Consider the following 27,349-nt stretch of genomic DNA (forward strand, 5'->3'; position numbering starts at 1 on the left):
TCACAGATGTTTTACTAAAAAGGTTGAATTAACTCTATCTTTTCTCCTCTTTTCTCTTAACAGAATACAAAAAATAAATATTACACACAATTCATAAGCATGCAACAGTAACACGAGCTTGCCATCTGATTCATCACCACTCAAAAACATATTTAGACATGATAGCAGAGATTAATCTCATGACAGTATTTGAAATAAGAGGTGATAATGATAAAATGTGAACATTTAAATGATTAATTGTTATAAAAACATACTATGTGGAGAAATAAAAATACAACCACAGTGCAATTTTCATGCACTGAAAAATTGGCAGTGCTTTTTCCTCTCATCTGTGAGGATGCGTTAATAAAGGCAAATCTGGCAGAATAATTTTTCACTCTTTGGATCAGTTCACTGTAAAAAAGATATCTAAGATCAGCCTTGTGAGGGTGGGAACAATTATCTTCACTGTTTCACAATTCTCTCTCTCAAACCAATCTCCCTCCCATCCTCTACTACCCTACTACCATGGTCTAGGTTAAAGATGAACCTGACTCTCCCCCTGCTGCTCTTGGAATGGTTGATCGCTCGCGGATGCTGCTTTGTGCTCTTACGTTCCTCTGTCTCTCCTTCAATCCTCTAACATCTCTCCTCGAGGGTCAAAGGACATCTGACTCTGATAGCTCTGTACAACATGGCCTTGGGAGGAATATGCTGACAATAGATTCAGGTACTGTCAGAAACCCAGACTTTCAGTATATTTACCTACATCTCCAGAGATATTTGTTTGAAGTGTTTGGAGTTCCATTGTTTTTAAGGGACTCCCAAGCAAATTTCCATAGGGTTGAAGCCATAATCTGTTCTGAGCTTTATTAGTTCATTTTACAACCCCATCTTTATAACACTTCTGCAAGCCATGGGAATTACAAAATAGGAATCCTACAAGAATTGCAAAGTGTAGCTACGTTGTGAAGTCATTTTTATGTCTGAGCAAAGTTCTCAATCTGGTTGAGCCAATATGGACTGAGTTGTTCATTTTGAACATATGCTATATATGTAATACACACAAACATGGGAACCTTGCTACAGTACTGAATTGTGTGCAGCCTTGATATTGCTTAGCTTTTAAATTGTATTTTATTTAAAACATTTCTATACTGCACGTCAATTAAAAAATTCCAGAGTGGTTTAAAAAAGGTAAAGGTGTCCCTGCACTTATAGTGCAGGTTGTTTCCGACTCTTAGGGTGACGTCTTGCAACATTTACTAGGCAGACTGTATATATGGGGTGGGATTGCCAGTTCCTTCCCCGGCCTTTCTTTAGCCCACAGCATATGCCGGGTACTCATTTTACCGACCATGGATGAATGGAAGGCTGAGTGGACCTCGACTCCTTTTACCGGAGATTCGACTTCCTCCTTCCGTTGGAATTGAACTCCAGCCGTGAGCAGAGCTTCGGCTGCATTACTGCCGCTTACCACTCTGCGCCACGGAGGGTCCTCCAGAGTGGTTTACAGTAACTCGAAAAACACAGAGGCAGTTATAGTGGAGCAGAAATACATGGGAATTTAAGAGCCTGGAAAAATAAATGTCTTTTCCTGGCAGCTAAAAGACAGTACCGAAGGGAAACATAAGAGCCTGCTGGATCAGGCCCCATGTCATCTAGTCCAGCATCATGTTTTCATAGCGGCCAACCAGTTATCCATGGGAAACCTGCAAGCAGGCGCTGAGTGCAAAGAGCACTCTCCCCTTCTGTCCCCTTCTGTGGTTTCCAGCAACTGGTGTTTGGAAGCCCACTGCCTCCACCTATGGAGGCAAAGCATAGCCATAATGGCTAGTAGCCTTTAATAGCTTTTTCCTCCATAAATTTGTCTAATCTTTTAAATCCAGAGTCGCCCTTGAGCGAGAAATCCACAAGCAGGATGCCACATCTGAAAAGGCCCTCCCTCCCATGGACATCCGTAGTGTGCAGGCAGATTTGTGCTTTTATTGGCTCCCTTGTGCCAACTAAGCATGACTTTTCTAGTTTGCACTTGTACAGTTCCTCAGGCCAAAGCCGGAAAAATTCAGACAACATTCTCTAAATGTTTGCTTACTGTAAAATAGACTGAATGAAGAGAGAAATTTATAATCCCAATGTAGTTCCTTTTGGAGTCAGGGCTAGTACACCCACCTTTTTATTGCACACTTTTTTTTTTTCACAGTCAAGATTCACCGCCGGTTTTATTAGCCTAAAATGTTAACTTTCATTTGTCTTTTCTTGTCTGATTCATATCTCTCTTGGCACCATCAATTCTTCCCTCTCCCATTAGGCTCTGGTGGCTGGTTTGGCTGGATGATGCCCACTCTGATCCTATGGCTTGTGAATGGTGTTATTGTCCTGAGTGTGTTTATAAAACTTCTAGTGCATGGAGAGCCAGTGACCCGATTGCACTCCCGCTCTTCTGTTACCTTCTGGCGGCATCGGAAACAGGCAGACCTGGACTTGGCTAAGGTAAATCAGTTCCTTGCTTCAGAAAGCCAATTTTATTACCTTCCCAATGCATTTTCTTGAGCAATAGTGAATTCAACCAAATATGTGTGTGCTAAAAAGCCAGCACCACATAATGCAGAGCAACTCCCTAGAAATGCTCTGCTTTTGAGATTACACACAGTTGTCCTACTGTTGGAACACTGGCATGGTAAAGATCCTGGAGCTCTTTAGTTCTCTACTCTTCCCCTTTCAGAAATCCCTAATAAAATCTTTTTGGATCATCACTATCAACTTTAGCTCTCAACTTTCAAGCAAACTTCGTTTTTGCTGTTGGTCTGGGATAAGTTTGAATTTTGCAAAAGTTAGAGGTAATTCCACCAGTAATTTTTTTTTCTTTTTTCTTTTCATTAGATTTTATTTATACACACAAACAAAAATAAAACCAAAACAAAAATAAATTATTGAAGTATTAAAATGTTTATAATTCCCAATAAAATATTTTTTAGGGTATAGCTTATGACACTGAGGCCGCCTCCGTGGGGGAGATGTGGGAAGCAATGCTTATTCCATCAGCAATGCTGGAAGACCACATCCATCAGACCTCTTCTCCCTCAGCTGTCAACTGGCAGCAGCCATTCCACCAGGCTGCCTCTGAGGGAGAGATGGGAAGCAGTGATACAAATACACACATACATACATACAGTAGGGCCCCACTCATACAGCAGGTTACGTTCCAGGCCCCCGCCGAAAAGTGAAAACCACTGGAAAGTGGGGCCCTACTATATTCCAGGTGCTGTGCTCCAGCTGACAGCTATCGGCTGGAGTACGCAAGCTCCCCGCGCTACAGCTGATCGCTGTCAGCTAGAGCACGGCTGCTGGAGCTCCCTGCGCCATAGCTGATCGCCCTGCTGGCGCCGCTGTATTAGCGGAACACCAAAAAGCAGGGCGCCGAAAGGCGGGGCCCTACTGTACATATTTGAAGATGATAGAGGGGGAAAAAGACACTATGAAAGTTACTGTCAATTTGTAAAAATAAATAGTTATAAGTGGCGATCAATAGACTCTCTTGAGATCAAATCTTTGGATCCAAGACACTGGGTGTTTAAGGCTAGGCTGAGGTGACTGATTGATGGTGCAATTTTCCACCATACACACTCTTGAAGAATCTTTGAAGTCACTATACTCTCAAAAGTCTTCTCTGCAACTTCAGCTTTTTTGTTTTCTTTTTTTGTCTGCAGGAAGATTTTGCTGCTGCTGCATCAAACTTGCAGACCTGTCTGTCTGCCCTGGGCCGAGCCCTGCCTGCCTCTCGTTTGGATTTGGCCTGCAGCCTGTCCTGGAATGTTATCCGCTACAGTCTCCAAAAGTTGGGACTAGTGCGTTGGTTGCTGAAGAGGACGTCACGGCAGAGACGAGCGACAGAAGCCCCTGCTGGCTTTGAAGAAGAAGCCAAAACTAGTGCACGTGATGCAGCTCTAGCATATCATAAGCTCCATCAGCTCCATATCACAGGTCAGTGAAAAGGGGAGGAGGAGGCTGCTTCTGTGAGCTCCTGGTGTAATTACCAAGACCAGGGGTTCTCAAAGGGTGGTCTGCAGCATATCTGTGGATTTGTGTGGAAGATGGGAGACAGCACACCCATCGCATTAAATAATGTTATTGTTTTAAATTGTATTTTCATTGCTGCTTTAATTTCTTACATTGTATTTTATTGTATTATAATTTCAATTCAATTACAATTTTATTGTAATACAATATAATACAGTATGAGAAAGAAACAAATAAAATACAATTAAAAGTCATACAGTATCTAGCACAGTGCATTGCAATTGCTACCAGAGGTCTGCTCAGATGCTCAGCAATTTTCAAGTTGTCTTGGGGGGGAGTGAGTTTGGGAACTACTGACCTAGACTTACCTGCTTATTTTGACTATGTTCAGTGAAGTATCTTAAAAACCTAGACCTGCAGAGAGTGCTTCATTCTAGCTTGATGATACAAGTAGTGAAATGAAGATTAGTTTTTTTACCTGGCCTAGATGACAGAAGATGATATATAGCTCTTGGAATCTGCTTAGTTGAATTCCAAAGTTCAAAGATAAAATTGTTGATATAAATCAAAGATTTGCATGGCAGGACATTATGATGCCTTAACTATAATGTTTGAATAGAACAGAATATTAGAAGGTGAAATGGCTAACCTTTGAGGTGCTGCAAGACTCTCTGTCTTTATTGCGTCTACCATGGCTACCCCTCTGGAAATTGTTATAAGGGAGATGACTCTCTTTGTCCTCTGCTTTGTGATACAGGTAAGTTACCATCCAGCTCTGCCTACTCAGGATTACACATGGCTCTGTGTGCTGTGAATCTAGCTGAATGTGCAGAGGAAAAGATTTCACCAAGCACGCTGGCAGAGATTCATCTGACTGCTGCGGTTGGCCTGAAGACTCGCTGTGGTGGCAAGCTGGGCTTCCTGGCAGTGAGTAGACCTCTTTCAAGTGTCCCATCAGAATTTAGAGCAAGTGTGTATTGTGGTTTCTGGTGTCTTGGAGAAGTTGACCACTAAAGTGTGACTGTTTGGCTCCAGTCCTTCCCTGCAGTGGTGGTGATCAGATTAAGATGGACAGCCCTAGGAGACTAATGGAATCCACTGGATTCCTGAATGCCTTGGGGAGTTCCCCGTACATAGAGCAGGTGACCCTGTTGAAGCCTTTGTCATGCTGTGGAATAAAGAGGCTCATCGGGATATTAACACAGTTGCCCCTGAGCGCCCTCTCCAGCATTGTGGAGCCCAGTTTGCACTTTGATACACCAGTGAAGTAAGGACAATGAAACAGACTGGACGATGGCTAGAGAGCAAGTGGCAATATTGTGAGGCTGATCAGGCATGAGCAAAACATCATAACCGTGCCTACTTTATGGCGGTGAGGGCTGCAAAGAAGGCCCACTTCTCTGCCACCATTGCATCCTCAGGTAGCTATCCAGTGGAGCTTTTCCATCAACTGCAGGAAATGGAGTTTTGGACTCTTCAGAGGTCCAGTGTGAATTGTTTGCAAAGCACTTTGAGGGTAAAGTTGCTCGCCTCCATAGCAATCTTGATGCCCCATCCACATCTACTGTAGTCCCCAGTGAGGTGTCCAGTGCAACGTCTGCTGCAACTTCTTGGGATCAGTTTCAGCTGATGCGGTCTGATGACATGAACAAGGTGCATGTGACGGTGTGGCCAGCAACATGCCCTCTCAACCTATTAAAAGCTTGCCCAGGGGGGTTGACCAAGTGGATCCAGGATGTGGTCAACACATCATTGTGGGAGGGAGTGGTTCCAGCCACCCTAAAAGAGGCAGTGATCTGATCTCTCCTGAAAAAGCCCACCCTCGACCCATTGGTTCATGACAACTACCGCCAGGTCGCAAACCCCCTCTTTTTAGGGAATGTGACTGAGAGTGTTGTGGCACAGTAATTGCAAGTGCTCTTGGATGAAACAGATTATCTTGATCATTTCAATCTGTGTTCAGGCCTGGTTATGGGTCTGACTCAGCCTTGGTCGCCCTGATGGATGACCTTTATCAGGAGAAGGATGGGGAGTGTGACCTTATTAATTCTTACTTGATTGCTTGGCAGCTTTTGTTACTATTGACCATGGTAACATTCTGAGCTGACTTAGTGAGATGGGTTTTGGAGGCACTGTTTTATAGTGGTTCTGATCCTACATCCAGGGTCATTTTCAGAGAATAGCATTGGATGATTGTCTTCTGGCTCCCTGGCAGTTGTGCTGTGGGCTGCCACAGGGTACTTTCTTGTCCCCATGCTGTTTAACATCTATATCAAGCCCTTGAGAGCGGTCATCAGGAGATTTGGGGCAAGGTGTCAGCAGTATGCTGATGATACCCAGCTCTATTTCTCTATAACATCTGAATCAGGAGAGGCCATACAAGCCCTGGACCGCTGCCTGGACTCGGTGGTGGGCTGTGGATGAGGTTCAGTAAACTGAGTCTGAATCCTAGCAAGATGGAGGCGCTGTGGGTTGGTGGTTCCCAAGTTCTGATAATTGGTCAGTTGCCTGCTTTGGATGGGGTTGTACTCCTGTAGTCTAGGGGTGCTTCTGGATCCATCTTTGTTGCTAGAGGCCCAGGTGTGGCTAGGAGTGCCTTTTACCAGCTTTGTCTGGTAAGACAGCTGCAGCCGTTTCTGAACCAGGATAGCCTGACCACTGTTGTCCATGCGCTGGTAACCTCCAGGCTGGATTAGTGTAATGCGCTCTATGTGGGGCTACTCTTGAGGTTGGTCCGGCAGCTGCAGCTGGTGCAAAATGCAGCGGCGAGACCGCTCACTGGGGCAGGGTATTGCTAACATGTCACCCCACTGCTGAAAGAATTGCACTGGCTACCCATTAGCTATCAGGCTAAGTTCAAGGTTCTACTTTTGGTATACAGCTTGAGACCAGGATATCTGAAAGACTGTCTTATCCCTTATATACCCAGTCGATCACTGAGCTCTGCAGGTGAGGGCCTCCTGCAGTACCATCTTATCAAGAGATCCGTTCCATACAACATAGGAAATGGACTTCTAGTGTAGTGGCACCTACCCTTTGGAATTCCCTCCCTTTAGAATATTATACAGGTACCATCTCTGTTATCTTTTTGGCGCCTACTGAAGACCTTTCTCTTAAAACAAGCCTCATTTATTTATTTATTTATTTATATCCCACCCTTCCTCCCAGTAGGAGTCCAGGGCGGCAAACAAAAGCACTAAAAACACTTTAAAACATAATCAAGACAGACTTTAAAATATATTAAAACAAAACATCTTTAAAATCATTTTTTAAAAAAGCCTTAAGAACATCTTTTTTAAGAAAGAAAAGGTTTAAAAACATATTAAAAAGCAACAGACACAGACTGGGATAAGGTCTCAACTTAAGGCTTGTTGAAAGAGGAAGGTCTTCAGTAGGTGCCGAAAAGATAACAGAGATGGCTCCTGTCTAATATTTAAGGGGAAGGAATTCCAAAGTGTAGGTGCCACTACACTAAAGGTCCATTTCCTATGTTGTGCAGAATGGACCTCCTGATAAGATGGCTGCGGCCAAAGCTGGTAGCGCTCCTAGCCACTGAGGTCACCTGGGCCTCTAGAGACAGAGATGGATCCAGGAGCACCCCCAGAGCACTTGAGACCTTATCCCAGTCTGCGTCTGTGTTGGAATTTGTTTTTTAAGATGTTTTTAAAGCTTTTTTAAAATGATGTTTTTGAAGATGTTTTGTTATAATATATTTTAAAGTCTGTTTTTATGATGTTTTAGAGTGCTTTTAGTGCTTTTGTTTGCTACCCTGGCTCCTACTGGGAGGAAGGGCTGGATATTAATTTAATAAATAAACATTCGGGGGACAAATAAAAAAGACAAATTTTAGACCATTTGGTTTTACTTTATTGAACAGATAGGAAGATTGGGAGATCCCAGTAGAATAGCAGCATGGTATGGACTTGTATGGAACTAACAAGTCTTCAGAGTCCACATACATTTAATGGACACAATAAGTCATGATTTAGGAGACATTCTCGGGAAGCAACAGAGAGATAACGATTCTGTATTTCCTTTTTTGTTTAATTAACATTTGTTGTTGTGATGATTATCTTATGTATTGTGAAAAGTGGTCCTGGAAAATGTTTCTTCTAGTTGTCTGTAATCATACTTTTTTTGGGGTGGGTGGGGTGGGTGGGGTTAAAAGTATTGAATGAAATGAAACAAATGTGTTTATGGCATATTTAAATTACCTCATGGTTTTGCATGTGAATGTTGGAGTAGCTTTTATGTTGGCTTACAGTTAATTTTATCCAGAATTACTATCCTTGAGCCAAACACTTGCATATATTTCCTTCAGCACCGTATCTTACCTTAGCACTTTTTTCCTTCCCAGAGTTATTTCTTAAGTCAAGCCCAGAGCTTGTGTAGTTCAGAGCGCAGTGCCATCCCTGACTCCTTACGCTGGCTGTGTCACCCATTGGGACAAAAGTTTTTTGTGGAGCGGAACTGGACAGTGAAAACTGCTGCCAAGGAGAGTCTGTATTGCACTCAGAGGAACCCAGGTGAGAGCCAGAAGGCTTGTGGATGAGTTGACTTTAAGTCTCTCGTCTGTATTACAGGACAGTATTGTGCATGTGCATGCTCACTCTTTCCAGCCAGTTTCTTGTTTGAAAGGTGTTGGAACTTTCAGTAACTTGTGTAACGTTGAGTAGACCACCAGGAGGACAATTTCCTATATGATGGGATTCTTTCTGCAAAGTAGTTCTCTGCCTAAACACATAACATGGGAAGGGTTTGTGTATGATTTGTTTCTGATGGATACCTGCATATTACCAAATGTGGAGAAGCAGCCCTGAATCATTTGTAACTTCTAACTTTGTGATGTGCCATGTTGCCAGAGAAAGCAAGCTGATTGTTTTGTCATCTGCAGCTGATCCCATTGCACAGGTGCACCAGGCATTCTGTGAGAACCTGCTTGAGAGAGCTGTTGAATCCCTTGTGAAACCTCAGGTCCCAAAGGGGGCTGCAAGCCACGATGATGAAGAGCCCTGGTAAGCTGCAATTCTATCTGTCTATTGGCATTTTTGCTCAGATGTGAGCAGGCAATTCTGACTGTCAGTTCCTGTAACCTAGCATGTGGGAAGAAGGGTGGCAACATAGATTTCACCTCTTCAGTAGTAGCAGTTGTTTCTTAGACTTGTTAATTTCTTGTTACCCAAAGGTCTCCAAGCAATTTACAACATATTTAAAAACCATTAAAAGAATTCATACAAACACCTGCAATTCATTTACACATACTTGCACACAAAACCTTTGCTCGCCCAGTTGGAAGCAATGCATATAACATTCTTGACGTAATGCAGACACTTGGATTAAATCCCTGCAGTGCTGATTGGATATGTGCTAAAGCACAGTTTCTCCTAGCAATTTGTAGCTGAATTGCAATTAAAGGATTAGTGCAGGCACAGCCTGAAGTATTAAGATAAGAACTCATACCTGTCATTGGAGACCTTCATTTTCAGCACTTGTGCCCAACAAGGTCCATCAGTAAATTATTTCTGTTCCGGTGAAAGGAGCACAGAGAAGTACTGTGTATGATGCTGGATTGGTGAGAGTTCTGTGATAAAACACAGTTCCCCAACAGAACTTGAATGAATATCATAGCAATTCTCAAAGCAAGGAGAGGGCTGATAGCAAACCAGTGAAATCTGAACCAAGACACCTTTATTGAGTAATTTAAGTTACACACATTAAACTGAGTAATTGTAGAAACATGTTGCATTATCTTAACAGTAAAAGTCTGATTTCTGCTTGTGCTTGCAGTGAATTATCTAATGCTTTGGAATACTTGAAGTTACTTAATTCTTTTGTGGACTCTTTGGGAATTGGAACACCACCTTTCACTGGAAATTCTGTGTTGAGATCTGCCCTGGGTAAGTGAAAGGTGCTTTTTGGTTTCCCATATGATTCAATTTCATCCTGGAGATCTGCAAACATTCACTACTGAGCTACTGTTGTGTTAATTTCCTTTTTTTAAAAAAAATGCAAGTCTTTTCCCCTACATAAATATGTAAACGTAGTTTAACTGTAACGTTAAGAAATGTAATCCAACGAACACACCATTTCACCAGACACCATCATTGATCAAAAGTGTATCAGTCAGTGATATTTCTCTTAAGTGCATCCTTTTCCAGTGCTTAGCACTGATTATCTCCCTCTATCCCTTGTGTTGTTTTTAAAAACATATATGTAGTAAACTTCAGCAGGTGCATGGAATGTGTTGTAGTTGTTACTATATTGCTGTAATGTTCAAACGGATATTAAATGTTGTCCAGATAAGAACTGGTAATACAAAGAGATAAAAATGTAATTAGTAGAACTTTCCTGATATCCTGTGACAAGTCTCTGTCACATGTCTTGCAGAGAGAGGGGAATTCTGCCTTTTAGGACAAAGACTGCCATTGCATTTCAGTGGGCCAGGATAGTATTTTACCTTAAACACGGTTAGATCTGAGCAGCAGTTAAATAGAGACCTCTAGGAGAACGTTCCGGGATTCTGTTGATTTTATTTTCTCCTCAAAAGATGGCATCTTAACAGATAGTCTTCTCAGCTGAGATCTCAAAGTGGATATTTTTGATCGCTTGTCACCTTTAGAACACATTGCGAGAGTTGGTAACTCAGCCAAGAGGTTGATGAGTTTTGTAAAATCTGGTTAGTGACTCCATTCCCAAGACTGAACCATTGTAAATGAGATGTTTATGATGGCAGTGTGGTATTTAGCAGCTTACCTCTGATCATTGTTGTCGTTCCCTACTACTTCAGTGAATGGGATTCTCTGGCAAGATGCTTGCTTTTGCCCTCTTTCATCAGTTGGCCAAACAGCCAACCTGTGTATCAGTAGTGGCAGCAGGTGTATGGAACCTTACTCTGCAGGTTGAGATTTGCTAATGTGCCCTAGTCTGAGCAAACAAGGGAGTTTAATCACTGTATTCTTGTCCCAAACTTCACACATTTTCAACCCCAAATGTAGTCTCATTTGGCTCCTTCTGTACCCACAGTTTATCCCAGTAATCAGATCCTATACCTTTTGAACATCACAGCCTGGAAGTCTTGCGAGACTTGGGACAGGTTTACTTCAAGGAAGGGTGCATACAGAAGTGTTACTCTGGTGGTATCATGCTGCTAACCTCTTTTCCCTGCCCGTTTTCCCAAGTCAGACACTGACCCTTCCACAGGAGCTGCTTAAATCACATCTGGGCAGGTTTAAGCGACCAGTGGCAGGAAACTGTTCTGCTCAGTATTGTCCCTCTTGCAAGAGTCCTCCTATCAGCAAGCAGCCTCCCACCGTTCTAGTTCCTTGTAAGCTCATTCTCATTATATAGAAACGTATACAACTGTAACTGAGACCTGATGCCGTTTTTCAAAATGAAAAGACTATTGAAGAGGGAAATTTGAAACAGAGAAGAGATGGTGTGTGTGTGTGTTTATAATTTTTCTCTGCCTACCATTTCCTTACTCGAAGTTGCTCTTCTCCAGTGGCTCCCCTTCCCAGCAGCAGCGTTTCAGCATGTTTGATTGAATGCACTTTTGTAACTTTTCAGAAGTGATATGGTGGGAGGGGAGGAGCTTGAAGTAAAGAAATGGGGTGGGGAGGATTAAGTGCACCTTTCTCCACCATCAGTCACCTCTCTGCTCTAAATTCCCTTGTCCCAAAGCTGCTGTCATTCAAACAGAACCTTTTGGGATTTGCATGAGTGAGAAACATGCAGTTGTCCTAAGAGGGCCTCTCTTTTTTTTGTCTTTGCATACCTAGGACCTGATGTGGCGTGCAGGTGGTGGACATCTGCAATCACAGTGACAATCAGCTGGCTCAGGGGTGACGATGCAGCTGTGAGAACCCAGTATACCAGTGTGGAGCGAATTCCTAAATGCTTTGAGATGATGGAGTATGTGGCCTTTTTACATTATCCTCCCAGCTATTACTTTCTGGATCTGAATTTTAAGATGCATGAAAAAGTGGGAAGTTTCCTGAGCGTGGTGCTCATTCATGATGGTCGTAGACAGAGAACAGAACTATGTCTAGTGCTGTGGAATTGAATAGCAGTTTATCCCTTCAATCAGCTTTCAAGCTGGAGCTTTTCAACATTATATGGTCCAAAAGGACCTGTTACGGGGCATTGGGATGGTGGATGAAAAGACTCTTTTACATATTAAATACTTGTTAAAGCCACAATACCTGCTCTTGATAGAGGTGTACCCTTATATGTTTCATTTCCCAATAAAGCATGTTAGTATTTTATGGTAGTGCTAGAAACAGCTGTAGCACTTACCGCTGTGGTAACCACATAGTTATTATGTGCAAGGTAGAGTAGAAAAAGCCATGTTACTCTTCAATACCCAGAATCCAAGTGCTGCTTAAAAGTGTGCATACAGCAAACCACTTTTTTAGCAATGTGGATTGGTTGTGATTCCTCCCCATGTGTTTGCTGCCACATAAGTTATAGAATGACTCTTTGCCTTTGGTATTCTGCAGTTGATATTCCCCACCCACTGTCTGTCTGTGCAGAACCTTCTCTTTCAGCTGCAGGTTTCTACCAGCTAGAACCCTTATTCCAGGTTTAGGTGACATGCTTGGGTCTTTGGGAAGGGGCTGGAGAAGAAGTCAACTGATTTGGGTTCCTCAGTAATATTTTTAGGGCTTAGTAAGTGAAAGGCTTTATGCACGCAGCATCTGGAGGTGCTTTCTCTTTAAAGCAGTGTTGGTCTGCACCCCCAGTGCATTAAAGGCACTGACCTTGTTCCTGGCTTGCTTTCTGTCTCTTCTGCCCCCCCCTTTCAAGGAATGCCCTTGTGAAGGCTGTTGTCCATGTGTGCAAAGCCATGAATGCCTCATTGTCAAGCAAAGCAGATGGGCAGCAGAGCTCCTTTGGCCATTGTGAAAGAGCCAGCACTCATCTTTGGAACAGCCTCAACATGAGTAGCGGACTCTCAAGCACAGGTCTCAATAACGTAAGTATAACTGGCGGTTATGCCTTTTCCATCCTTTCTTGAATCAAGGCATGTGAGTAAATGTTTCATCATCGGTCCACGTGGATCTGAGGTCAAATAGGTTCTTAGTTAATCTCTTTCCTTAATTCATGGTTGGAGAGAAAGAGAACATGCCTTCTCCTCTGACCTGTCTGTGTGTGTTAACTAGAGCTGCAGTGTTCCTTTTCCCAAAGTAGTTCTTGAGGAGTGCATGTGTTTCCAATCCGTTGGCCAGGATGAGTTCTTGTTTGGTCTTTTTCCTTGTTCTTTTTAATTATGCCTTCTGGGTGAATTGTTCCCACAGAAGACACCATGTCTAGTCTCCTGTGTGTGAGAACTATGCTAAATCCTTGCATCAGGGAGTCAGCACCTTCATGTTCTTGTTTCTTTGTGAAGCTGGGGCCTTCCAACTTCTAGCATGACAAGATACTGAGTTCAAGCCTCTTGTTCATCACTGCTGGGCGGCAGCTGTAGTGCATTGTAGTTGCATTGCATGTTCTGACAGTACTCGTGCAATGTTTCCGCAGTGCAGTACAGAGGTACACCCCATCTCTCTGTTACAGGTGGAATCTCCTGAGCTTGACTGGATTGAACACTATTCTTTCAGATTCAGTGATTTAAGTGACATGGTAGTAACTTCTTAGGGATATTGAATTTGAATTGGAAGGGACCAAGAGGCCATTTTATTCAACCCTCTGCCCAAAGGCAGGACTAGTAGTTTACCAGCCCCATATAGATTAATCTGCACAATCAAGACCAAATTGTGTTGCAAGCAGAAAGTAAGCATGAGAGATTTCTACGGAGCACATAGGTGGAAAGGGGTCAAAGAAGCTATACATGGAAATGTAAAGCAAACAAAGTAAAAATGTGCCCACCATGGGTTTCTGTTTTGCTTAGGGTTTGTATTTTGCATAAGCAGAGTGAGTTAACAAAATGTGTTTTTCTATAGTTTGAATAGATAATGGAGCAGAGTTTTGTTTTGTTTTTTTGCCACCAGAGGGCACACCAAAATCATATTCTGTAGATGTTGATTTGTTATGCTCCTTTTTATCCCCAGGGTGCATTTTCAAGATTACATTGCTTTATTTTACTTCTGGGTAATTGTTGGGTCCCTGCCCCCCTTTAGGTCATATTTTCAAGGTCACCTTCCTAGTCAGAGTCCCACTGTCATTGTTCTGTTCCTTGGGTGCTTAAGTGTCTAGTTGGGGTGGCTAAGGTTGTGTCATGGATAGCAAGGTCAGGTTACACAAGTGAAGTCCAGTCAAGATAAGTAAAGGCATGTAAAAAAGCTCTTTTATGCAGAGGGCAGACAAAACGGTCTTGGACAGCTCCAAAAGCCCTCTGTTGGCTGAAGCTCTTCTACAAAGGTAGCTATAGAAAGATGCTGTCCCAGCAGGTTGCTAAAGCCAATTGAAGCCTTCTGTAGGTTGATAAGACCTGTACTGTAATTGGCTCTGCCTCCCTGGCTGTGAGCTAGTCGGGTTGTTAAAGGACCTTTGCCTGATTTTGCAGTCTCATTTCTGCAAGGGTGGGAATATTGAAGTAATGCAGCAAACTCATCCTCTTGAGTCTGCAGATGGTAACAGGGCTGTGTCCTCCAGTTGGGAGATCTCTGAATGAGGTACAGATTGTCTCCCAGAAGTGGTCTGAGCCTCGTACTAATAAGTCTGCCACCATGCACTGAAAGGTCCTACGGTTAGGGGTCATGATGGTCATGGTGGCTAAAATCAGAATGGATGTGTATCTTCCCCCTTCCCATCTTGTAACAGAGTCTTCTGTGAGGGGATCTTCAATTCCAGGTTGATACAATGTGGTGGTCTCAGTATTACTTCATATGGCTTAAATTTCCATTTTAAATGATTAGAATTCACACATAAAGCACATAGTAAGCAAAAAGATGAATAAAGTGTATGACCCTCCGTGGCGCAGAGTGGTAAGCAGTGGTAACACAGCCAAAGCTCTGCTTATGGCTGGAGTTCGATTCAAACGGAAGGAGGAAGTTGAATCTCCGGTAAAAGGGGTCGAGGTCCACTCAGCCTTCCATTCATCTGTGGTTGGTAAAATGAGTTCCCGGCATATGCTGGGGGGTAAAGAAAGGCCGGGGAAGGAACTGGCAATCCCACCCCATATATATGGTCTGCCTAGTAAACGTTGCAAGACATCACCCTAAGAGTCAGAAACGACTCACACTACAAGTGCGGGACACCTTTACCTTTTTACCTTTTAGGGTTAACCAGTTCTTGTTAGGTGATTCTTTAAATATGCACTGTGTTTGATGTTGTTGTGTCAGTGACTTGACAGTGGTAGGTTATTCTGACCCACTGCACAAGGATCTGTGATGATTCTGTCATGATTCTGTCGAGTTTTCTGAACACAATTATAGGTGCTAGTTTTGACCTATAAAGGGGAACAAGATACTTAAGGGGTACCAATGCTATACTCTCCACATGTTAGTGGACTACAGCTCCCACACTGGCTACCTGTGAATTACCTGATTGGCCTCTCTGTCTTGGTGTCGTGCCCTTCACAGAGAATACACTCTTGGTTTCACCACTGGACAGCAAGTAATTGAGTGTTCATGCTGGGTGACCTTTTGAGAAGAAATGGAATTTGGTCAGAGAGCTGTCAGTCTGATACCTTTCAGCAATGTGAGATCTCTTCTTAAAAGATTTTATAAAAACAAATGTCTAGTTCTGCTAGTGTTGTTGGATAAGCCCAAGAAGCTTTTCGCCATCTGCATGCTGCTTCATCCAGTTATTGATGATGATGGTGGGATACTCTTGTAACTGACTGGAGCTGTCTCCTTGCAGATGATACAGCTGCTAGCCTGTGACCTACTGTTGTCTCTACGCACCACTCTGTGGCAGAAACAGATGAACTCCAGCCAAGCTTTGGGAGAGACATACCATGCTTCCGCTTCTGAGCTGACTGGATTCCAGCGTGACCTTGGCAGCCTGCGAAAACTGGCCCATAGTTTCAGGCCTGCTTATCGAAAGGTAAGACCCTGCCACTTGTGCTGGGTGAGGAGATATGGCTTCCTGCACCTGTCCATTGAGTTCCTGCATGCTGTTGTAGGCCAAAGGAACAAATGGCCCAGGGGCTAGACCAGAACATGCTGTGATTCAAATTTCTAGCAGTGTATTTACATTTCTGATTTCCTGCCAGATAAGTCCTTACTATTGCAGGTTTTGCACTTAAGCAGCATTAGGTGGATGTTGCTGTTTCCCTTGGATTTGAAGTAATGTGGCATTTCTTGAGTGTTCAAAGCACCATATAGATTATTTTAGTAATCCTTAAAACAACCCTGTAATATATGTCAGTCATACATGGACAGATATCTGCCTGATTCCAACCCCCCTGTGGTCTCAATTGAGATATTTTTTGCCTGCCCCAGTCTACAGCCTATCTCTTGCCCTGTGGTGTGGCACCTCCTCTTCCTGTTCCTCCACTGCAGTTTGGCCCTGCTTGGAGAAGGTGTTACAGAGGCATCTGCTGTATTGTTCAGCCGGGGGGGGGGCTCCTCTCCTGCCTCCTTCTCCTTGGTGGTGACAGATTGGAGGGGGCCGCCTGTATAAAAACTAATGGGACAGTGTCCCACCAGGAAGACACACCTGCATATGGGGGGTAGAACTGAGAAAAGACAAGGTTGCCTATACCACATTGTTTTTATGGTGCCTGTGAGATTTGACCTGAGTCTCACAGTCTTAATCACTGATCTTCACTGGTTTGTACAAACAGAGCAAAGAGGATTCTGTGGCAGAGTATAAATACATCTGCTTTGCTAGTCAGAAATTGTTTGCTGGCATGCCCCCTTTTTAAAGGGCACATTCTCTGCACACTGTGGTTCAGCAGAAGGAAACAGGAAAGTGTCTCAATGCCAAGGGATGGAAAAGAGTGGCTAATAAGCTTATCCAATAAAGGCATGTGCCCAAATCCACAGCACAAGGTGGTGAAAGGATACTGAAAGGTGAGAGGGTATTCCTTGTCCCCTGCTCTTTGCTAGATAGTGCTGGAGGACATTCCTCAGTAGGGATGACTCCTCCTACTGGTCGTGACAGGCAGGGTCTCTAAGCTTCTTTGTATCCTCTCCTGGGGGAGGAGTCGTCCCTCTCTCCAGACCAGCCCTGCCTGCGGTCAGTGAAGGTCTGGAGTTAATCTCTCCTCTCTATCTAGAGCTTCTTTCTTTCGTTTTCTGCTTCTCCCTCTTAGCGTCTTTTCTTATGCTAATCTTCTCCTCTCCTTACGTTTGTTTTATTTCCTCCCTGCCTGTTTCCTTCTCCTCCCCTACCTTCACTCCATGGGTGTGGGGTTTGTGAGGCTAGGCTGAACCCGGCTGGGTTGACAGGCGTCGGAAAGGAGGCCGAAGAAGGGCGGAGTGCGGCTAGCTGCAGCGTACCAGCAGAGCAGCAGCCGCCCAGACGGGAGTCTCTCGCCTCGCTCCGCGGAGCCGCGTTTCTGCAACCCTCGCGTTCAGCGGGATCACGGCTCCTGGTTCCCCCCCCCCTTCACCAAAGGCTTGCCTCGTCACGGGAGAACGTCTCAGCAGGGTGTTGAGCGGCGCCCGCTAACACGGCTTGCCTGTAAAGTGACTTCCCGCGCCTTTCCCTCAGCGTCAGGGAGTCAAGGCCGCCATATTATGGCCTCATCCGCTTCCTCTCCGCCTTCCCGCCAAGAGCCCTGCCATGTGGGGGAGGCAAGGGACCTAGAGGACTCACAGCAATCAGTCTTCTCTGCGTCCCAGAGCGTAGACAGCAGGGGGATGAATCTCCTAGATGAAGGTATGGATGTTTTTCCCCCCCACTCGCAGTTTCTCAAATTTATGACCTGGGTTAAAGAGCTCATTGCTTCTGAAGTCAGTGGCTCTCTCTCACACGCACGTAAAAGTAAGAAGCGCAAACATTCGAGGAAGCGTTCCCACAGGGCAAAGCGGAGGCGCTTATCCTCCTCCACAAGCTCCAGCAGGGAGGACGGGCATGGCAGCTCACCTTTGAGAGACAGCCATTCCAGGTCCTCTTCCCTTTCCAATCAAGCCATGAGGCGGGGGGGCTCGCCCCCACCCTCCTGCATTTTACACAGTGAGCCGGCTAAGGATGCACCAAGGGGTGACAAGGAGCCCCCTGGTCATAGCGCGTTGGGGGGGGTAGCAAGGCGATCGTCCTCACAGACTCATGCAGGTCCCTCATCCTCTATGGCTCGGACTCGGCAGGCGCAGGCACAGTCGCCCAGGCAGGCTCCTGTTCCACAGGTGGTACTGTCAGATTCTGAAGACCTACTCGAGCAGGACAGGGAAGAGGGGGAGCTTTCTGGTGAGGAAATAGAGGTCACCCAGATGCAACCCAGACTCTTTGCTCCAGAGGTTTTTCAGCCGCTCCTTTCCAAGGCCCGCAGAGTGCTGCAACTGCCAGAGGCTGAGGCGGGAGGCGATGCACCCACTTAGTCAGCCTCGGCAGGTGCAAAAAAGGCCTTCCCCTCCATGGACACTAAGCAGGTTTCAGTTCCCTTTCCCCAGGCGTTTGATGACGTGTGGGATGCTGAATGGTCATCACCATGCAAACCAAAGCCACCTGCCAAGTGGGCAAAGAAACATTACGTCTTTGCCGACAGGATCATGGCAAGACTGCGTTTTCCCACAGTGGACCTGCCTATTGCTGCTTGTACGGATGGGGGGCTCACCTGGACCACAATTAGCCCAGGGGACATGGTCTGCAATGGAGGCGGAGCTCAATATAAATACACTGGAGTTATGGGCCATCAGACTGGGCCTACAGGCCTTCGCCCCAGAGATCAAGGGGAAGCATCTCATACACACCGACAACTCATCGGCGAAATCTTATGTCAACAGACAAGGGGGCACGAGATCGAAGGGCCTAATGCTCGAGGCGGAGCGCTTGTTCAAATGGGCGGAGAGGCATCTTGCCTCTCTGAAGGCCGAACACCTGGCGGTCACAAACAACTTTGTAGCCGTCTGTCTCAGCAGGACAGCCATCAAGGAGGCAGAATGGCAACTGAACCCAGAAGTTTTCCAACAGGTGGTGCGCAGGTGGGGAGAACCAGTAGTGGATCTCTTTGCCACACCCGCAAACACACAGCTAGACAGGTTCTTCACAAGAAATCCGTGTCACCAGGCTCAGGGCACAAATGCACTAGTCACACCGTGGCCACAAGGCCTCCTGTACACCTTTCCTCCGTTTGGGCTGATACAACGCACGATCCAGCGGGTTTGGACATTGAAGGCGGAAATTATTATAGTGACACCCTATTGGCCTCGACGTCCCTGGTTTCCAGACCTACTAAACATGTCAGTCGAGACACCCTGGCAGGTACCCTCTCGAACGGATCTTCTGATTCAGGAACTAGTCTGCCATCCTCGACCAGAGCTGTTCCGGCTAACAGCTTGGAGACTGAGCGGTTGTGGTTGAGCGGTAAGGGCTTTAAGGGGAAAGTGCTCGACACGCTACTGGCCTCGTGTAGACAGTCCACGAACCGGGTTTACTCGCCCATGTGGAAGGTTTTCTTGTCCTGGTGCTCTGCAAATACAGTGGAACCTTGGTCTCGAGACGTTAGGGGTCCCCTAGGGTTCCTCCAATCAGGCCTAGATAAGGGTCTGAGCACAGCCGCAATCGAGAGACAAGCTGCAGCTCTTAGTAGCATTTTGTTATGCCTGGGGCGCCCCCCGCTTTCCTCCAACCCATTCCTTAAACGTTTTTTAAGAGGGGTGACGCTGGTTTCCCCACCAATGATTCACAGGTTTCCAAACTGGAACCTTACCTGGGTGCTGATGGCGTTGACAGGACCGCCATTTGAACCGATGGCTACCTGCCCCCTGAACCTCTTGACATTCAAAACAGTTTTTCTGGTTTCCATTACATCGGCACGCAGAGTTTCCGAGTTGGGGGAATTATCTTCGGACCCTCAACTGTACGTGTTCCACCAGGACAAGGTTGTCCTCCGACCAGACCCGGCGTTCCTACCTAAAATCAATTCTGTTTTCCATAGGTCGCAGGAAGTGGTTCTCCCTTCATTCTGCCATGCTCCCTCCTGTGCCCAGGAGCGTAGGTGGCACTCACTTGATGTGAGGAGGGCCCTTCATTTCTACCTGGATCGTACCTTAGAGTTCAGGAGGTCTGAGGCCCTCTTTGTGGGCTTCTCTGGGAAATCAAAGGGGTGTAAGGTGACAACCTACTCTATCTCACGCTGGCTCAGAGCGGCTATAGCACGTGCATATGAAGCTCTGGGTAAGGAACCTCCATTCGGTACCACAGCACACTCAATTAGGGGGGCAGCGGCTTCAGCAGCGTTTAAGGGGGGGTTCCCCGTAATGGATATCTGTAGAGCGCTACATGGGCTTCTCCACACACTTTTATCAGGCACTATAAAATAGACTCATTCTCATCAGCCGATGCTGCATTTGGCAGGAAGGTGCTCCAGAAGGTGTTGCCTCCTAGCTAGAGGAATCCCACCCGGAGTCCTAGTACACTGCTCTGTCATATCCCTACTGAGGAATGTCCTCCAGCACTATCTAGCAAAAATGGAAATTTTACTCACTGTGAATTTCTATTTGTAGATAGTGCTGGAGGACATTCCACCCACCTCTCATTCCTCTGCTTCAACCTTCTGGAGCGGGAGGGGGAGTGGGGGAGTTAGGGCTTCTGCCAGTGCCTTACATTTGCACACGTTGTTTAGTATTGTGTGTCTTCCTTCATGTGTGACCTGTCCTCCAGCACGTTGGTTCTGTGTTGGTCTGTCACTTTTCTTCAGCTATCTCCTGGTATAGGCTTCCACTTTAGGGACGTCTGAAAAGCTGTGGATATGGGGCCTGAGGAGTGTTCCTGGCTCTGTCAGTTCGGTCTGGAGAGAGGGACGACTCCTCCCCCAGGAGAGGATACAAAGAAGCTTAGAGACCCTGCCTGTCATGACCAGTAGGAGGAGTCATCCCTACTGAGGAATGTCCTCCAGCACTATATACAAATAGAAATTCACGGTGAGTAAAATTTCCATTTTTTCTTCCATCCAGGTGTTCCTGCATGAGGCCACTGTGCGCTTGATGGCAGGAGCCAGCCCCACACGCACTCATCAGCTGCTGGAGCACAGTCTGAGGCGTCGAACACCCCAGAGTACCAAGCAAGGTCAGTAAGCTCATGTGTCCTTTCCTTCACTGCCCTGAACTGGGTCACCACCACCTATGTATGTTAATCCCACAGTTCTGGAGACCTCTGGAATCCTAAATAATCGTAAGCATGGCACACATGGTTTTGCTGTGATGAGGACTTGTTAAGCTTTCCTACCTACCTTATTTATTCTACTTCCACCCGCCAAATCAGATGATCTCAAGCAGGGCACGATAAAACTAACGAAGTTTGGCAAAGCTGCTGTGCAATTCTGATTTTGAAATACAAAATCTTGCAAAGCTTTGTGAACCTTACTCTACAATATTTGTACCATATTATAGACTGCAAATTGTAGTGCATTAAATAAATCAAGAGACTTCTTTCAGACTCTGAATTTAATTAAAAACCTGCAAGCCTCCAAATTGTAGACTTGTTTAAGTGTTCAGTTATCTGAAGGGTAAACCTTCAACATTTCATTCAAACTTCATTTTATTTATGTAATACATCAGAATTAATAAATTAGAATAATAAATAGAAACTGTTTGAAATGTGATGGTTAGAAAACAACCTCTGAATAATCAAAAGGCCTTTCCCCTTCCCTCTGTTATGGTCCCATACTGTATGAACAGTTTCATTATGAACATGGCCAGTTTCTTTGATGGATGAAACTAGGGATAGCTAGGGTTGTAAAAATAAAAGCTAATGTTGCGAATCAAAAAACATCTAATGGCTTGGATCATAAGATCTGTGAACGGAAGGAAGCTTTGACTCTGGAGGGTCAAAGGATCCCTCCTGAGCACAGTGGAATAGGACATCGTGAACTGATTGAGGAAGAGTGAATTGCATGAAATCAGGCAGAGGGAAAACTTTTTTCCATCTGTGAACATTCTTCTGTTCATAAATCGTAGTATCTTAGCCAGTATGTTTCAGAAGCAATGGTATAAAGAAGTTCACTAGCTGACATTTGAAGCTGCTAATTTGAGGAAAACAAAGGCTTGTAATGAAGAGAGCAGGCCTTGCCCTCCTGTGGAAATGTCATATTTATTACCAGGATAAGGCTGCTAAGTCTGGGATGCTGGCCAGGTCTCAGCTTGGGACATCTCTGCCTCCAGATTAAATTACTGCTTAGAGTTTCAGTGGGAGTTCATTGGTTTGTTTCTTGCATGCATCTGGATAGCAAACATTGTAAAACAGTCCTTGCTCACCCCACTGTAGTATCTGTTTCATTGATTTATGTGATGCAGTCATGGCCATCATCAATGTGGCCTTTATTGTGATGCCTCCTCTTTTCATACTTAGGTGAACTGGATGCTCTTCCTGGCCAGAGAGAGAGAGCTACAGCAATTCTCTTAGCCTGTCGACACCTCCCCCTCTCCTTTCTATCATCCCCAGGCCAGCGAGCTGTCCTGCTGGCAGAAGCAGCCCGCACGCTGGAGAAAGTTGGGGACAAGCGTTCCTGCAATGATTGTCAGCAGATGATTGTGAAGCTGAGTGGGGGCACAGCAATTGCCGCTTCCTAACCCTGGAGGATTGAAGCCTTATCACCCATTGAACTGGATTCTTTCCCCCTTCATGTCCCCCTCCTCCCTTCTTGAACACTGTCCCAGGTTAGGACCATTATGCTAGCCAGGGTAGGATCATCTTGTAAACCAGCTTTTGTGGCTGGTGATTTGCCTTGAGGTAAAAAGGATGCCCACACTAGAGCTAGAGAGTGGTTTTGTTTCCCCCCCCCCACTGACAAGAGTCTGCAATATCTTGGACAAGCCCCTTTGAGGAGGAGGGGTTGGGTTCAGGAAGATTGGTTTTTCCCCTCTTTACAAAACAATCTATAACAAGAATATCTTTTGAGGAGGAGGTTTGCTAGAGAGTGAGAAGACCTGCCCTAAATCTTTTTACTAGCATCTGTGATTACTTGATCTGTCCATCAAGTGCCGTATATTTTGGGCAGTCCCAGAGAGAATCTGGCTGTGGTTAAAGTCTGGTTCTCAGTAGATTGCATAGAAGCCTTTCTATAGATCCTGCATTCTCTGAGAGCCTTTGAAGGTTAGGCCACCTCTCCTAAGACAGTGCATCACAGTTTTTTATGCAGTTTGGTTTTTTTATAGTGATTTATGGATTTACAAGCTCTAGAGGCAACACTTAGGACTCTCTTCCCTCTCCTGTCTTCCATCTCTCACTTGTGTCTCTCCCTCCTGGCAGCCTGCAGAGCCACATTATCATTAACCTAGGAGTTTTCTTTCCATGTCCTGGCTGATGGATAACAGAAAAGAGGGGCAAGGATGAACTAAGGGCTGAACAAGATGCGGATTTAAGCTTGTGATTCAAAAATGTGTTTAGACAGGCCACATCTCTTTGCTTATTAAAAAAACAACCTGCTGGAGCCCCAGTCTGGATGAGCATCACAGGGAGGGGCTTAAGTGTTACTTCTAGGAGTGTGTTGCTACTGAAAAGCTGCTTTGCCTTCAAAGCTGCTATTTTCTGTGTTTTGTTAAAAAAATGGGACAAACCACAGGTTGGGGAAAAGTTTCAGCGGGAAAAAATAGCACTGGGAGGAAGGGTTAAAAACTCCCCTCCCCTCCTATCAGGGCCCCTGCTGCTGCTTTTTGTACATAAAGAGACAGTCTAAGCACATTTTTTAAAATTACATGCTTAAAGTCAACATTGAGTTTTACCTTAAAAACATGTTTGGTTTTTTTGGTAGCTGCATCCATAGAAGTACATTTAGGATAGCAGTTATCAGAGAGAGTCTTATGACACTAGCAATAGCTATCTTCTGTCTTTCCCAGGATTCTTTGGAGAAGCTCTGATGGTCAAACAGGTTTTTCACATGGTTTACATATGTAGTATTGTAGATGTAGCTGTAGGCCTTGGAGAAAGAGGAGTCACTGTAACTGGGCCTTCTTGTTGGAAGAATAGGTTTTAAGAAAAGAGGTTTTATATTACATAATTCAGAGTCTCACAAATCACATTTGTCTTCTCTTTTGCCTTTGCACTATCTCTGTTCTAGCTATGTCTCACATTTCATATCCAAATATATAGCAATTCCTATCCGACACACATGTACATCCCAAATAAATAAATTTGGGAACACTTACTTCTCTGGGAAAGCCCACACAACTGTGCATTGCATTGGCGCTTGAAACTATTCTGCCTGCCATTGGTTAACCCTTTATTATACAGCTGAACATGATTGCAGAACTAGGACTCTCCATTTAAAAACAACTATAATTTCTACTCTAAACCTCTCGTTGACAACTTTCAGTTCAAACGAAGGTATGTGTGTCCCAAGGTGCATGCAGTCCTGGGTGAGGGGATTTTCAAACACTGCAACAATTACCTATTTATAGGAATGTGGTCCAAAACTGCACAGATAACAGATGCATATCATATAATCACATTTTTAAAACCATCCACAGAGTGATCCCACAATAAAGCTTTGGTTAACTTCCATTTTGAAGACCTTTTCACAATCTTAGTGAATATCTTGGAACTAATAAAAAGTGTAATTTCATAAAAATTCCAAATTTTCCATTGGAACATGTGAATGGATGTGCGCAAAGGTTCCATTTGAGTATCCTGCCTCGTTTTGACTCCAGAAGCACACAGTGAAAATGAAAGTACTGTGGGATACTTGGAAGTTGCTTTGTTAAGGACCAGTTCATAGGGGTGAGGTAGGGAATCTCTATATTTCATATCACGTGATCATATGGATCCTCTTGGTTGTTTCTCCTGTAACCCTAGATAGCTACCATAGTATAAAGTCATGCATTGCTGATCCATAGGCGGTCATTTGAATGGGCAGGCTGAAATCTGAGTACCATTTTGTTTTTTTAAGGGTGCTTCCTAATGGCAGCTTTTCCAGTGATGGTAGCAGCAAAACAGAAAGGGTAACCAACTACCTCAGTGGAACGGTATCTGCTAGCAGGATGGTGGAGTGTTTGATGCTACCATTGCTGGTTTAGTTCCACAATTGTTCTGCCACCCATGCAAATTGTTCTGGTCTGTTTGGAGTGGCAGCAGTCAGCTTTGAATTAACACAAGGGCCTGTGTGAATTGTGAATGCAAACTGATTAAGCATGCCTGACACAAACCTTTCCACCTGGAAGCTGTCATTCTGTGTGATTAACTTTTGAAGTTTAGTTAGTGTAGATCAGAATGCATCTCTTACTGACACTGTGGAACACTGGGAATCTCACAGTTCTATGGATTTGAAGCCATGAAAGCCGTTCATACTGTCAGGCAGGAGGAAATACTACAGCCAAGAATGGGCATTGCAGTCAAGGGTAAAAGCCTCATATTGTACAGCAGTAAGAGGCATTGAGGGTGGGACTGCTAGCTTGTGGAATGATGTTTGTGTAGATGGGACCACCACAAGAGAACCACCCTGACTTTCCATGTACTTTGAGCATTTTTTTAAGTACACTTCATTTATTTATGGGTTTGTTTATCACCCAGGCTATCCCTATATTATTTTTGTGTATATAGTGTAACTTTGTTTTTTTATATATGATGTGAAAAGTGTATTTATCCCAATAAAATTAGGCATAGGGATGCTTTGCTGTAAGATGTGGCAATTATGTGACAGGGTGAGCATTTCTGGTATTTGTCCCAATTGTGACCCTCTCTTGGGGTTCATTGTGCGACTTATCTAATAAAAACAAATTGTACACAATGTCTGGTATTTTAAAGAAGCTTCATTAAGAAGAATGTTTTGTCCTGGGTCAAAAGTAATGAATATCTAAACCTTTCTCCCACAAAATGTTCTTGTACACAGATGGTACTATAATAATAAAAAATGATAGGTGCTAAAGGATTGTCAGAATGCTACAGTGCCCAGTGGCTGAAGAGAATTGTTTAGGTTTTGTTCTAGGCTAAATTGTCAAATGTTTCCTTTGGCACACAAGTTTATTAAAGAATAAGGTAAGAGTGATTCAAGGGGAGCTTAGAAGAGATTAGAAGCCTTATAAAATTATTTATTATTTGATTTATATCCCGCCCTTCCTCCCACCAGGAGCCCAAACAAACGCTAAAAACACTTTAAAACATCATAAAAAAACCTTAAAATACATTAAAACAAAACATTAAAAACATCTTTAAAAAGCTTTAAAAAGAACTTTTAAAACAATAAAAGGGTTAAAAACATTATTAAAGAAAACATTAAAAGCAGTTATAACACAGACACAGAAAATGAAACTTGGGGGCTAACTGAATATAATAAAAGTAACTGAAATGATTGAAAGTAGAGAAAAATATATATGGAAATTATAAGGAGTTGGAATTTGGCCACATGATACGTAAACGAGTTAGAAATCTCAGGACAAGCAGTAGATGGTTTGCTTCTTTGAAATTAGCAGAAGCAGTACTCTCGCTCTGGATTATTACTTGTAAGTTAATATTCAGTACAGTAGGGCCCCACTCATACGGCGTGTTACATTCCAGACCTCCGCCTAAAAGTGAAAGCTGCCGAAAAGCAGAACTCCATCAATAAAATGGCGCCCGATGCCCGAAAAATGCCTTAAAAGCGGAACAAGCGCTGTATGAGTGGGGTCTTACTCTAGTTGAAAGCCACCGTATTAGCAGAATGCCGAAAAGCAGGGCCCTACTGTATTTTATATTTATACATATTAAGGCATTGTTAATCTTAATGTGTACATTAATAGCACATATCAATACTAATAGTTATATATATGAAATCATATATATTCACCTTGTTATATGCCCTTTAAAAAAACCAAGTTGTAATTATTTAAGAAGCAATATTTGTATAAAATGAAATTTCACAAATAAAGCAATGTAAAAATTATTAGTAACAGTGGCAAGTAGTAGCGAGATTGTACAAGCTTCAGGTCCAGTGGTGGCTTTGCCTTAACAGACAGAACTTGTGTTCATGCAGGTTAGGGAGTCTTGATTTTCATGGGGGGCCAACCTCTAAAAAGCTGCTGCTGAGAAAATACGGTGCAGAGGTCTGCAGTAGGTAGGTGGCATCAGCAAAAGTCAGAGGTGTCCTGACTTGCGCAAGCAGAAATGCTTTCCACTAAGGCAGTATTTCTTAAAGTGGCCTGGGATCCATCAGTAGGTTTGGGGCCACTTTCGCATGGGCTTCAGTGCCTCAACGTCTCTGGTGCCTCCTCACTTGCATGCTGTGCCCCTAATCATGCGCTAGCCTTTTGGTTGCACTAATGCTAGCACCAGGAACTCCTTGCATGCTATGCAGAGGTGGCCTGGAGACAGAAGTTTTGGGAGTGGAGGA

At 44.3% G+C, this 27,349-nt stretch overlaps 1 protein-coding gene across 1 annotated transcript in view; it reads left to right on the top strand.

Annotated features, from left to right (window-relative positions):
• Positions 1 to 25,786, top strand: part of SREBF2 (sterol regulatory element binding transcription factor 2) — a 56,619-nt gene extending 30,833 nt beyond the window's left edge. Inside the window, exons 8-19 of the mRNA XM_061639305.1 lie at positions 517 to 709; positions 2,291 to 2,472; positions 3,690 to 3,963; positions 4,757 to 4,926; positions 8,357 to 8,525; positions 8,894 to 9,014; positions 9,787 to 9,896; positions 11,778 to 11,910; positions 12,805 to 12,973; positions 15,802 to 15,987; positions 21,006 to 21,117; positions 22,399 to 25,786. Coding sequence (XP_061495289.1) covers positions 517 to 709; positions 2,291 to 2,472; positions 3,690 to 3,963; positions 4,757 to 4,926; positions 8,357 to 8,525; positions 8,894 to 9,014; positions 9,787 to 9,896; positions 11,778 to 11,910; positions 12,805 to 12,973; positions 15,802 to 15,987; positions 21,006 to 21,117; positions 22,399 to 22,619 — 2,040 coding nt within the window. The 3' untranslated portion in view covers positions 22,620 to 25,786. The remainder of the gene's footprint in view (positions 1 to 516; positions 710 to 2,290; positions 2,473 to 3,689; positions 3,964 to 4,756; positions 4,927 to 8,356; positions 8,526 to 8,893; positions 9,015 to 9,786; positions 9,897 to 11,777; positions 11,911 to 12,804; positions 12,974 to 15,801; positions 15,988 to 21,005; positions 21,118 to 22,398) is intronic.
• The last annotated feature ends 1,563 nt before the right edge of the window (positions 25,787 to 27,349 follow it).

The sequence above is a fragment of the Rhineura floridana genome, chromosome 8 (genome assembly GCF_030035675.1).
Source record: "Rhineura floridana isolate rRhiFlo1 chromosome 8, rRhiFlo1.hap2, whole genome shotgun sequence".
Lineage (NCBI taxonomy): Eukaryota > Metazoa > Chordata > Lepidosauria > Squamata > Rhineuridae > Rhineura > Rhineura floridana.